The sequence below is a fragment of the Ursus arctos genome, unplaced genomic scaffold (assembly GCF_023065955.2).
Source record: "Ursus arctos isolate Adak ecotype North America unplaced genomic scaffold, UrsArc2.0 scaffold_29, whole genome shotgun sequence".
NCBI lineage: Eukaryota > Metazoa > Chordata > Mammalia > Carnivora > Ursidae > Ursus > Ursus arctos.
In genome coordinates this window covers 25257107-25271195 of record NW_026622974.1, presented here as the reverse complement: position 1 = coordinate 25271195, position 14089 = coordinate 25257107, and the positions used below count along the sequence as shown (strand labels likewise).

The window sequence follows — 14089 nt, the reverse complement described above, 5'->3', positions numbered from 1 at the left end:
ATTTTTTTTTAAAACTTTTTTTGTTCTCTTGGTATGTTTACACAGACTCTGAACATGTGAAGAATAGTTGATATATATTAAAAATAATCATTCAGTATAAGATTACCTAAATGTCCAGAAACATACTATCAGTCAAGACTATTAATTAGTGCCATTCTTCCAACCGGGGGGGGGGGGGGGGGAGAAAACCCTGCAGACCAAGAACTGAACTTTTTTTTTTTTTTAAGATTTTATTTATTTATTTGACAGAGAGAGACAGCCAACGAGAGAGGGAACATAAGCAGGGGGAGTGGGAGAGGAAGAAGCAGGCTCATAGCGGAGGAGCCTGATGTGGGGCTCGATCCCATAACGCCGGGATCACGCCCTGAGCCGAAGGCAGACACTTAACCGCTGTGCCACCCAGGCGCCCCAAGAACTGAACATGTTTTATGTGCAGAGGGGACACCTTACTTATTGGTAGCTTCAGGTTATTCTTTAAACACAAAAACTAAAATTTTTTTTATTTTTATTATCAACAATTTTCAAATACAGAAAGGAAAGAAAGAATAGTGTAGTGAATACCCACACGCCCACTGTTAGATTCAAAAACTGTTAAGATTTTGCCATATTTTCATTTTTTATAAAGTATGGTAATGTCAGACATCAAGATACCACCCCTTTTTCAGTATGAATCACTAAAAAATATAAATTTTTGCCCAATAACCACAATATTATCAAGTTCTCAATGTCATCTAATATCTAGTATGTATTCTGTTTTCCACAACTCCACAAAATTTTTTTGTAAAGATCTTTTTCAAAAAGTACCTCTCAAGGACCAGGGACAGTGGTTAATTATATCCCTTAAGTTCCTTTTAACTTAGAAGAGGCCCCCTCCCAACTTTTTTCATATCATTGACTAGGTAATGAAACTTTAAACCCAGGTTGAATATAAAGAGCAATTACAACCTCCATGTAAAATATTTTCAAGGGACACATACATATATGAAATGTCACTGATCAGTAGAATGTTCCTTACTTCATGTGAATTCTGAAGACAAACTGAATATGAGTATTCAAGATCTACCATAAAGATTATAGCTCAGTTGAGTGGGAATGGTTTATAGATCTGTCCCTTAGCTCTGGGGTAACAGTATTATTTGAGACTAATACTCTCCTCAAAAACTTCAGAACCTTTTAAACTAGAAGAGGTTGGAATAGATTTGATGTGAACAAGTTTATTCAAACTGAACATAATGTAACTTTAGCCATTTATTTAGGTTATATATACATATGTTCTATACATTCATTTAAATATACGAAAATATTTTTACATGTTTTTCCAATTATATTTAGATCTCATAAGGTGTGAACTGGCAGCCTGAAGCCATACTTCTGTTATCCGAAATATTTTCACTGTGAAATTTAAGAACCTCAACTTTTTTTTTTTTTTTGCCTTCTAGTATGCCTTGTAATTTTTTCTGGACAGTTGGAAATGATCTACTGGATAAAAGTAACTGCTGTGAACAGTTTTAGTAATGCAGTGGAAAAGCATACCAAAGTTGTATGATTAGGTCTTAGTCTTTCAGTGAGCCTCTGCCTCTGTATTGTGAGTTTCACAAATATCAGTGCCCCCTACAATGCCTCTCCCCATTCCCCATGAGATAGGATGGCTACAGTAGGCTGGAATTGACATTTCTCTGCTCTCCTGTGAAAGGCTACAGGTGGCTGGAGTCAGATATTTCCCTGCCCCCAAGTCATTAGTTAAGCTCTAGTTAAATAGTTTCTCCAGAGGGCAGACCTTGCTAAGTAGAACAGAATGCTCTGGTGTATTTCAAAATGGCTCCTTTTCTCTTTCCCCTGCCAGAAGCATTAGGTTTTCCTCCCATATTCACTGTGTTATGCTCCTGGAGGTAAAACTCACAAAAGTGTGGGGACCTTCCCCATAACTAAAACCCCCTGTAGTTTTTGACTCTCAGATTTGTCCACAGTGAGCCTACAGCAATTTGTGAATTACAGTTTTCCTATCCCAGTACTGGTTCTCAACAGAGTTATGACTGAGCTGTGATTCTCTATATTCACTGATCTCTCCTATTTTGGGGACAGCAGTTTGTCCTGTGATCTCACTTCTCTGAAGATCTAAGAAGAGATGTAGACTTTTCAGTTTGCTCAGCTTTTTACTTGTTGTTGGGAGGGAGTGGAGACTTGAAGATCCTTCCGGTCTTGAAGCGAGGGTAGAAACTGGAAGCCCCTCAACTATTTTTTTGAAAGCTAGAAAAACATTTATTTTAGGTAAAAACCTTTGTTTCCTGTTATTTACAGGCATACTTTACCAACTAAGTTAAAAACAGTCAAAGTATAATTGCCCAAATTTGGGACAAGAAATAAAAGGCCAAAAAAGAAGGCAATCACCTGATAGCTTTGTCTTATCTACGGAAGTAAAATCATTGTCTCCACTAAAAAACAAAGCTCAGATAACAACTAATTTTCAGTAAATAAATAGAAAGGAAACTACTTCTGCACAATAGTTGAGCATAATCTCCACAATGAAAAAACATTTGTTTTAATCTGACAAAGTATAATAGCAGGAACAAACTAGTAACCTTTGCTTATAAAAAATAATAATGCAAATAGAAAAGGAAACCACATTACAAAGAATTGTCTATATCAAATATTTGGATTTTTTTTTTTACTTCCTAAAGTAATTATACCAAAAAGTTAACCCCATAGTCAATTATAAATTCTAAGTTAAAAAACACTTAAAATTCAGAAAAATTTCACAACAATAAAACTTAGGGAAAATCTGGAGGAGGAAGGAGTTTTCTTACATCTGAAACCTTGGACAATTCTCTTGAAAAGTAATTGGAAGGGCTAGAGCGTATAATGCTAAGTGAAATAAGTCAGAGAAAGACAAACGCCCTATGATTTCACTCACGTGTAACTTAAGAAACAAAACACACGAGCAAAGAAAAAAAGAGAGAGAGACACAAACTAAGAAACACTCTTAACTACAGAGAACAAACTGATGGTTACCAGAGGGGAGGTGGGCGGGGGGATGGGTAAAATAGGTGATGGGGATTAAAGAGTACACTTACCATAATGAACACTGAGTAATGTACAGAATTACTGAATCACTACACTGTACACCTGAAACTAATATAAAACTGTATGTTAGTTATACTGGAATTAAAATTAAAAACTTAATACAAAAGTAAAAAACACGCACATCTTAAAAAAATAATAAAAATAAAATAAAGTAATTGGAGGAGAAAAGAAAACAAAAATGTTTGTAGGTCTAATCATGCATGACTTAAGATTCAAATCCAACATTTACTGACTACCTATTCTATGTCAAACTCTCTATATATGCTTCGTGTACATTATATCATGTAATAATCATCAAAGACAATCCTATTAATATATCAACATTTATTAAGATGATACAAGTTTAATATTAAAACTGTACACAACGGGGGACCTGGGTGACTCTGGCAGCTAAGCATCTGACTTCAGCTCAGGTCATGCGGGATTAAGCCCCACATCAGGCTCCCTTCTCAGCAGGGAGCCTGCTTCTCCTTCTCCCTCTTCCTCTGCCCCTTTCTCCCTCCACCCCCCACCCCCGGCTCATGCTCTCTCTCATTCTCTATCTCAAATAAATAAAATCTTAAAAAAAAAAAAAAAAAAGACTGCATCTTTTAATTCATGAACGTAGTATATCTCTCCATTTCTTTAGGTATTCTTTAATTTCTCTTAGCCATCTCTGTAAGTTTGTGGTATACAAATCTTGCATATATTTTGTTAAATTTATCCCCAAGTTTTCATATGTTTATGCTATTGTAAATAATTTTTATTTCAACTTTCAATTCTTTGTTTCTGATATATAGAAATAGTTAACTTTTCTATATTAACCTTAGTGAAACTCAATTATTGATTCTAACAGCTTTTTTGGTAAATCTCTAAAGATTTTCTACATATATCATAGTGTTGCAGAGAGTCTGTTAAATGACTCCATGCATATACTTTTAAAATAATTTCTGTAAGAACTACTAATTTGAATTGTACTAACTTCACCATCCTATGCCATGTTAAATACACCCAGAGCAGTACCTTTAATAAAAATCTAGGTTTTATATATAATTTTTATCACAAATCCACTTGTGGGAAACAGAACAGTGATCCCCATGTTTCAATTCCTCTAATCTGCAAATATGAAACCCTCCATGGCAAGAGACACTTGGCAAGTGTGTTTAAGTTAAGAACACTGAGGTGGTACTATCCTAGATTATCTAGGTAAACCCAATGTGATCACAAGCATCCTTAAAAGAGTCACAGAAAGAGATGTAACAATGCAAGCACAAAAAAGGCAGAGAGAGACCTGAAGAGGTGGTACTATCCTAGATTATCTAGGTAAACCCAATGTGATCACAAGCATCCTTAAAAGAGTTACAGAAAGAGATGTAACAATGCAAGCACAAAAAAGGCAGAGAGAGACCTGAAGATGACACACTGAAGATGGAGGAAGGGGCCATGAAACAAACACCACAGGTGACTTCTAGGAGCTGGAAAAGATAAGGAAACAGACTTATTTTGGATTCTAACCTCCAGAACTGTAAGACGATAATTTGTGTTGTTTTAAGCCACGAAGTTTGTGATAATTTGTCACAGCAGTAATAGGAAACTAACATACTAGTGATGGTCATTTATCTTCAAAAATCTTACTTCTGCTAGGTTTTTGGAACTATGCACCATTACCACCCTACGCCGAAAGAAACTTTCAAAAGTAGAAATGCATGAACTAAAAAACATCTACATTAGACTAAACCATAATTTTTTTTAAAAGATTTTATTTATTTATTTGACAGAGAGAGAGACAGCCAGCGACAGAAGGAACACAGGAAGGGGGAGTGGGAGAGGAAGAAGCAGGCTCCCAGCGGAAGCGCCTGATGTGGGGCTCGATCCCAGTACCCTGGGATCACGCCCTGAGCCGAAGGCAGATGCTTAACGACTGAGCCACCCAGGCGCCCCAAGACTAAACCATAATTTTTAATGAATGTTCTTGTATTGGAAGATAAGGCTATCCTAAAAATGACTTCCCACAGAAGTTTTAAAATCCCCTTTATTTTCTTTTTAAGTTTGGGTTTGAGCTAATCACTGGTCCTTGAAATGCACTCTTACAAAAGATCAGTGATAGACGTCTGAAAGTCTATCATCAATCACTCCTGAAAGCAATCACTTGGATCTCTTGTGAAAGGGAAACAAAAAATTGTTGAGGGGAGGAGGAGGATGCACAGAGAATGGAGAATTACTAGAAGGCTTATAACTCTCTGCCCTTTAGACTGTCAAAGTCCTCACTTTACCATTCAAAATGTACTTGTGCATGAAATCAGCATATATTTCCAATCGAAGCTCTGCCTTAAGTGAAATTTTTAAAATCATTTCCATTGGTACTATGTAGGACTAAATGGTATGCATATATGGTACTATGTATGACTAAATGTATGGCTATGCTCGGCTATACAGTCTTAAAGTATGGCTTTAGTAGATGACTAGAGCAGATAGTTATTTCTTTGATCTTCCTGGCATTAAAGGGAAAAAGACTCAATCAAAAGGAGTCCTCAATCTATGAGGAATATTCTCACAAGTTATATGATATGGCTTGAGATAATTAAAGATAATACCAGGTAAATCTGCTCAGGTAGACCTAAGTCATCAGTGAAAAGCTTTAAAAAGTAAACAGGTTTGACCATGATCTAAAGTTCAATAAGGCCCTAAAATATAAACCCTTCATAATACAATTTTTAAAAATTAACAATAATAGTAAATACCGACACAGAAATGACAAGAGGCATGGGTTTCAGAAAAGAATACAGATCACATCAGAGTTAAATAAATCTTTGCAATAAGGCTGAGGACAGGGACAACTGGTCACCAAGTGAGGCAAAGGCTGGACTCAAACCTAGCTTTACTAACTTAATCCAGGCCAGCACTCTTTCAATTCTATCAAGTTGTTCCTATGTTTTTTTTTTTTTTTAAAGATTTGATTTATTCATTTGACAGAGAGAGAGACAGACAGCGAGAGAGGGAACACAAGCAGGGGGAGTGGGAGAGGAAGAAGCAGGCTCCCGGTGGAAGAGCCTGACATGGGGCTCGATCTCAGAACTCTGGGATCATGCCCTGAGCCGAAGGCAGACGCTTAAAGACTGAGCCACCCAGGTGCCCCAAGTTGTTCCTATGGTTTAAAAAGCCGGGGTAGATGATCGGTACCTGACCTAAGAATAGAACTGCAGAAAGAAAAAACAAAGAAGCTATATGGAAGATCAAAAAACCACACACACACACACAAAAGGATTCGTCAAAATATTCAATTTGTAGAATAAAGTTTAGTGATCAGAAAAAATTCTGTGTTGTTTATGTTAGTATTTTGAAGTTATGGTGATTCTGCTATTAAAAGCAAAGAGATAAGTTAAGACAAAGACACTATCCATGCTTGAACATATTTGGCAATAACCTCTCTCAGCTTTAAGGCGATAGGCTCTTCCATCACAAAATTTCAACTGCAAAAGCGTGTGTTTTATTTTTCATGCCATCAAACGCAGTTACTAGCTCTGGAGCTAGATCTTGTAAATTCAAATTCTGACCCTACAGTCCAGATTCCTACTTCCCTATCATCCCAGTAAAGCCAGAGTTTCCACTAATGCTAATCATGCTTCTCTGGGCTGTACCCTTGCTGGTAGGTTAGGTTCTAGAGCTAGCCGAGATACACTGAAATTCCAATATATCCTGTACAATATACCAGAGGATATTATTATCAAATATGTTGAGAGGTTCACAAAACCACCCTCAGGTTTGGTAATTTGCTAAGAGGACTCACAAGTCTCAAAATACAGTTGTACTCAACATGGTAACTTATTTATTACAGAAGGATACGAAGCATAATTAGCAAAGAGAAAATGTGCATGGAGCAAAGTTCAGGAGAAAACAGGCACAAAAATGTCCAGGTGTCCCCTTCTGGTGGAGTTGCTCTGGACACACTTAACTGTCTTAGTAATGATTTCTGACAAGTGTGAAGTATTACCCATTAGAGACTCATTAGCACCTCATTAGAGAACTCAATGCCTAGAGTACTGGGGGAGAGGGGGGCAGGGAGGCTTGTCACATAGGCACCTTGCCTAGTACATATGGAAATTCCAGACTCCCAGAAGGAAAGCAGGCATTTAACATAAACGACACAGTTTGTACAAACACTTTGGACACAGTGACTGACTCTTACCACTTAGGGTAATGAGATCCTCCCCAAATCCAAGTTCCCTGATGCCAGTCAAGGGCCAACTTTGCAAGTCAGGCCTGCTTCCAACAGACTAACAGACTAGTAAATCCTTTAGAGCTTGGACTTACCTACCTGTTCCCTGCTGCATCCCCAGCTCCTAGAATGCCTAAAATATAGTAGCCATCAAAAAAAAATTTTTTTTTAGGTTTTATTTATTTGACAGAGAGAATAAGAGAGAGAGAGAGCGCAAGCATGACCAGGGGAGCAGCAGGCAGAGGGAGAAGCAGGCTCCCTGATGCGGGGCTTGATCCCAGGACCCTGGGATCATGACCTGAGCCTAAGGCAGATGCTTAATGACTGAGCCACCCAGGCACCCCCAAAATTTTTTCTTTTAATGAAGAAATTCCTGGCTCTACCACTTCCTAGCTGTATAACCTTGGGAAAGTTACTTAAGTTCTGTGTGTCTCAGTTTCCTCATTCGTAAGATGGAATAATATTACCTACCTCAAAAGGTTGTTTTGAGGATTAAATGAGTTAATATACGTAAAGTGCTCATAACACTGCCTGGCAAGAAGAAAGCACCATATAACTTCTGCATATACATATAATGTTATTACTTGCTTTTTTTTTTTTTTTTGAACTTCCAACTTTACCTCTTACCTTCTCCTTCCCCTTCCTACCTACTCCAAGTCACTGAGCCTTCCCAACACTATACTTTTAATGAATCTACAGTCTACATACAAGCTAGAATTTAACACATCATTGTCTCATGTCTATTGAGATCCCTAACTAGTTTGTGGACCAAACTCAAAACTTTTTAGAACACACAACAGTATCTGACATGATATTTAATCTTTGTAGCGCCCAGAAAATACTGATTTACCAACAAAATTACATATGTGTTAAATCAGTTCTTTACAGGGGTCAGAACATACGGCAGTCAACAAACAAAATGGTCTCCAGGTTTCTTTGATCTTCTATTGAGAAGTGGAAAGAAAAGTGAGTTGATTCTATCCAGTGAAAAGACTATTAGCAGTAGGCATAGTAGTGACAACAGCAGAAAAAGTCTTGAGTTTATAAAATATATAATTAGAATGTCAAATATTTGACTTTGCCTTAGAGCATGGGTTCAAGTCCTTATATGTCAATAAAGATTAGATATATCTTGTACAGGGCTATATATATATCTTGTACTGAAATCAAGTAATGAAAGAATATTTTAATCTTTATAAATGACAAAGTAAAAGAATTGGGAGGGAAAAAAAAGGAAGGGGACAATATGCAGCCCAAGTTAAACTGATGAGTCAGAGAGAGACCAGTCGTTTCTATTCCAGCTCTGACAGCAGGGCTCTACACATAATCATCAGAGAAAACCTCAAGATTAGCAGAATTATAAGAACAACAGACCCATCAAACTGAAGGTTAGCGTTTTGGGGAACTTTCAGATTTGCAGGTCTCTTTAGATGAATTATAATCGCAGATTTCATTTACATGTATTTATCCCACAAGCATCAACATCATCATAAACATCATTTTCTCAAGGTGAACTTCACTTTTTAGTACGAATTACTTTAAAATAAGTTTATATAAGAACTCTTCAATATCAAACACTTAATGAAAATGTTCTCCATCCTCACTGCCTTATAGTGGACTCCTGGATTGAGTCTCACAACCTTCACTTCATGTTTCCACATTCTGAAGAGATTAGAAAGCTAAAAGCCTCCCTTGACGGCCCTTGACAGCAAGGTGTTGGACATAGGTCTGCCAGTTATTTGCATGTGGAAGGCACAAGTTCAACAAAGGCCATCTTCCTACAGTAAGGGCAACTGACAAAAATGTCTAATAGATGTTGAATGGCGGCAGTAACCACAGTCCTGATTCCCCCATCAGTGCACCAGTTTCATGGGTGAGAAGCAGCCAGGGCAGGAGTGGTGGTAGCAGTAGCAGTGGTATTAGTATATGGCCTTAAAATCTTTAGTCCAGTAGTGGCTCCCTGATTTTTGCTCTTCCAACCCTTCCAATGTAAGCACCCTGTTCCTTAAAATAGCTACAGCTGTTCTATTTCCTGCTGTATACCCCAACTTACAACACTGACATTAGGTGAGTTCAGATCCTTACACTCTTGCTCACACTACTGTTATAATTAGGTGACATGCCTGGAATCTCTCACCATTTCAGTTCTTCCTGACCTGCTACCATCAAATCTGGTCATGCTTAGAGAAAGCTTACCCTAAAAAGGCCACATGGAAACCTCTTATGTTCTCGTATATACCTGTACCTTGTATGTGCAGCTAACTGTGCTCTTCAATACCTTCTCCATCAGCTGAAATCCCACTCCACTTTTGGAACCTCGCTCAAACAAGACTCCCGTGAATATTTCCCAACAGGGTCACTCCACATGCCCACATATGATCTCATTTCCACATATCCTGCTGCCTGCCCTCAACTCTGTACTCACTCACTCACATTCATTCATTCAAAAGAGTTACATTAACCTACCCCATTGTGTAGAGGGCTGGGGATACAAGCCGAAACAAGACAAAGAGGGTCTCTTCTCTCTTAAAGCTATTATTCAACAGGGAAATAGATTATCCAATAAATACCCAAATAATGTTTAATTACAACTGTAGTAAGTGTAATAAAATATTCAGGATGTGTCTTATATGTATAAAGGGAAGCCCGACCTAATAGGGGAGAATCATTTCCCTTCAAGAGACATTTAAGCAGAAACTGGATGATATGTAACTGATCAGGCAAAAAATTGTTAGAAAGCTTCTAAGCAGAAAGAACAGCATGTGCAAAAGCCATGAGGCAGCATTCTAAGAATTGTGAAGACAGGCAACAGACAAAAGTCAGATGCAGTAGGGACAGCAGCCCAAAATAAGTAGGGGGGGGGGTACTTCTTACAACTACTATTATACCATTTGGTACATTGTTTTGGAATTATTCATTTGCAAAAATGCATTCCTCACTAAACAAACTCCTTTAGGTCTTACTAATTTTTTTAGCCCCATAATCCAACAGTGCTTAGCGGTGTCCCCCAAAGTCAAGATCTGTGGAATGAAGAAATAAGTGCTTGATCTGGGCAAGGAGCTTACCCTCTTAACACCACACAGGTGGAACAAAACAATCCCTCAAGGATTCAAAAACCCTATGTTTCTAAATACCCCAAAACTTACTGGGCAAGAGACACATTTTCATACCAGCACATGTTCAGAATCAAAGCTAGTATTAATCATGAATGAAACTTTAAATACTAAAAACTAAACTTTGGTTGGCAAGGGGGCCTAAATCCTCACTGCTCCATAAAGTGCCACCAACTAATAACCAATAGAACTGCATTAAAATTCCCACAGAGTCACAAATGAGGCCAGGGAGAGAAAGTGCAGCTCCATCTGCCTGTTCTTATTCTCCAGTTGCTCAACAGATCTGGTAAGTGTCTGATCATGAGCAGGAAACTGGCACCTATGCCATCCTTTTCTCCTTCCTTACTCCTTAAATAATGTCAAGTCAGAAAACACACACACTGGTGACTCAGTAAGAAAACGTCAAAATCCAACTGATATAACTTTGCCAACTATTATTAGAAGTCAAGAGAATAGGGTAATCTTTAGCCCTAGGCTTTAGTCTTTGGTACATGTTCTCAAAGAGCAGTGGGGGAAGTATTTTTTGAAAGAAAAGAAAATTGAGTTAACTAAGAAATAGCTTCAAAAATACATGAAAAGCTTGATGTAGTTTATTAGACAGTGAAGAAAACATTAATACACATATACAGTATGGAACTTCTTTGTAACAGCTGAGCTGCAGAATAAGACCCATAACACGTCTTTTAAAAATACACTTGATCAGAATTTCACTACCTACATTTATTATGTCATCTGGCATATATAACAATGAATCCAAATTCATTTAACAAGCCAAAAAGTCTATGAAGAGAGCTCTATAATGGGGTTCAACCATATCAAAGACTCAAAAATTTTACAAAATATATTTAATTATATCAATAGCCCAATCATGTCAAATTTTTTAAGTACTACAACTATGAAATCAAGTCTAATTAAACTTAACTGTGATATTTTTTCCTGGAAGACAAGATAAAACAGTGAAATAATTCAGAGGATCATTTTAATATTATTCGAGATTTAGTAGCAACAAGGAAAAATTAAGGATCTTTCCAAATCATGACTGGAGTTCATGCCCTTCACACTGCATCCTCAAACTCTTGATCTACTTTCCTCTCTTTTTTCCTACATTTTTCAAAAACAAACCCACAAACAAAAGACCAAACAAAACCAAAATAAAAACATTCATGCAATATTTATCTATGGACCTCAGTGGCAATACAAACAGCGAGCAAAACTAATTCTCCCTTTTCCTCCGGTTAGAATAAAAATTTTGTCCTAATTTAAAAAGTACATGATTCTCCTCTCCTCACTTCAAAAAATGAGAATGAAAATGTTACCATGTGGCACATAATGGATTTTTCAAAACCTATACATTATTTTAGGAAGCATCAGTGAAAATCTGATTTTATAAAGTACTTTTTTGGGGACAGAAATTTAAACAAAAATTTTTTTTTCACTTATTTCTATACCTAATGAAGGTACTTACTGAAACTGTTACTATTCGACTTTTAATAGATTTAATACATACTGGCATCTCTTTTTAACCATGTTACTTACTACCCAAAATGCAGTTCATTTCTTTTTCTGGCCTTTTAAAGGCCCCATTTTTCAGTGTTTTACTAGTGCGGTGATCCGTAATTGAGCCTCAATTCAGAACAGTATTCCCCAAAACAACAATAACAAAAACACACATAATCAGTATCAGGTAAACAAGTATTACCATAATAATCAGGCATTTTTAACTCACCACCTGAAAGGTTACACAGAATAAAGGTAAGGTTGGGTCAGTCAAGTTACTGTGATATTGAAAAGTGCTTCTTAAAATGGTCTAGTTACAGTATTCCCATATGATCCTCCAGTAATCAGGTACCTGTTATGGTAGTATGGCAGTGAAGTGATTTGCTGATGCTGTGTGGCTTAGTCTAATCAAACATTATCAGCCTACTGAAACGTGACTCATTTATATAGTATCGAGGAAGAACAGTAAAGCTTCAAGAAAAGTCTAAGTCAATAACAGAAATCTGAAATGACATTCTCAAAGACGGACTCTTGCTTTGGAGAGCTACCTATTCTTCACCGAATAAACAAACCAATTTACAAATAAGCAAGATCTTTTCCTAAACACATGATAGGTTTGTTTTTAAAAATCTGAAACATTTTTCTCATGAATTACTTGTAAGACATTAAATATAAATCAGATCTCCAAACCCAAACATATAGGCTAAAAATAGTGTATCTATTTTAAAGGCTGAGGCAGAAGCCCTCCAACGGAACAAACTAAAATTAGGCTTTTTTCAATCTCTGTATCTTTAAAATATGCACCTTCAACGTTTTGGGCCACACAAACCAGTGTCCACATGTTCTCCCAAACCAACCGGTCAGAGATAATCTAATTAGTAAAAGCTCAGGAACGTGAGCCCACTGTCCAAGAGATGCATATAATGAAATTCCTCTTCACGCCGGTTAATAACCAGACTAAAAAACCAATTTTACTACTACTACTACTACTACTACCAAAGACCCATCCCCAATGGTCTCACTCAGTAAAACTCCAACCCATCAAAAAGGACCACCATACTCTTTGTCAGGAAGAAGCAAAAGCCCTGTACAAAGCTGTCAGGTGGGCAGGCAGGTAGGGCTCCACCTGGGATACGGAGCATCGGAGCCCCGAGAGGGACGCCGTGGTCACTGCGGGAGGGTCGAGGCGGAGACCGAGACTAAGGGTGGCCCCACCCACGGATGTACCTGCGAGCCGAGGCGGGAGGAGGGCAACCCTTTAACCCTAAGCACTGGCCAGGCTGTCGCCCCGTTCCGCGCTCCCAGCCCGGCTCTGGCCCCCGCCCTGTGGAGGGTCGGAGCATCGCGACGCGGGCACCGGCTCTGCCCCGGGGCCGGCGCCCACGGGCCTGACCTGGCCGCCGCCTCTGGTGGAGGTGAGGGGCTACTTGAGCCTGAGCCCGCCCTCCCCTCAGGGCCGGGGCCAGCTGGGCGCAGCCGCGGCGTCCGCTCGGGCCCCGGGCGCCGCGGCGACGGGAAGGTCACCGGCCGCAGGAGGCCCCGACCAGGGGCGGCGACGTCCGCGCTACCTTTGGCCTCGCAGTCGGCGCAGTACTTGTTGTCCTCCTCCCTCAGCAGCTTGGACAGGATGAGCTGGTGCTGCTCGTTCAGCTTCTGAGCCTTCTCCCGGCAGGAGCGCGTCGCCATCTCGGCAGCGGGGCGGGGAGCCCGGGGCAGCTACGGCGGCGGCGGCGGACTGAGGCAGGAGCTGGGCAGCGTGAACACACCTGGAGCCGCCGGGACCCAGGGCGGACTCTGCCCAGGAAGCGGCGGTGGCGGCGGCAGCTGGAACTGAAGGAGGAGCGGCGGCGGCGATGGCAGCGCCGACGTGTCCCGCCTCCTCGCCCGGCCGGCCCCGCACGCACCGCCTGAGCCGGCGAGAAAGGGGGAGGGGGAAGGAGGGGGACCGAGCCGAGGCTTCCGGGTGGCGCCGCAGGAAGGAACCCGGGCGCTAGGCGCGCTGCGCATGCGCCGAACTTCCCGGGAAGCCGGCCAGCCGGGGCTTTCTGCCCTAGGCCTTTCGCCCAAGGTGATCTCGAGAAGGTACTTCGCGCTGCCCGCTGTGGGCTTCCCCACTTTTGAGATGAAATTGTCCCCAAGGGCCTCTGGTAAAACCCAGTAAAGGAATAACCTTTACAAAGAGGTGACTTTCACTTGCTCCCTT

The 14089-nt window shown here is 39.8% G+C and overlaps 1 protein-coding gene across 2 annotated transcripts in view; it reads right to left on the bottom strand.

Moving 5' to 3' along the window:
- SMAP1 (small ArfGAP 1) overlaps window positions 1-13818 on the bottom strand; it is a 159100-nt gene extending 145282 nt beyond the window's left edge. Inside the window, exon 1 of one of the 2 annotated variants that reach the window (XM_026507105.4) lies at window positions 13455-13818. In XM_026507105.4, coding sequence (XP_026362890.1) covers window positions 13455-13572 — 118 coding nt within the window. In that variant the 5' untranslated portion in view covers window positions 13573-13818. The remainder of the gene's footprint in view (window positions 1-13454) is intronic. The other variant, XM_026507104.4, reaches the window with a different exon arrangement.
- Between the last annotated feature and the right edge of the window lie 271 nt (window positions 13819-14089).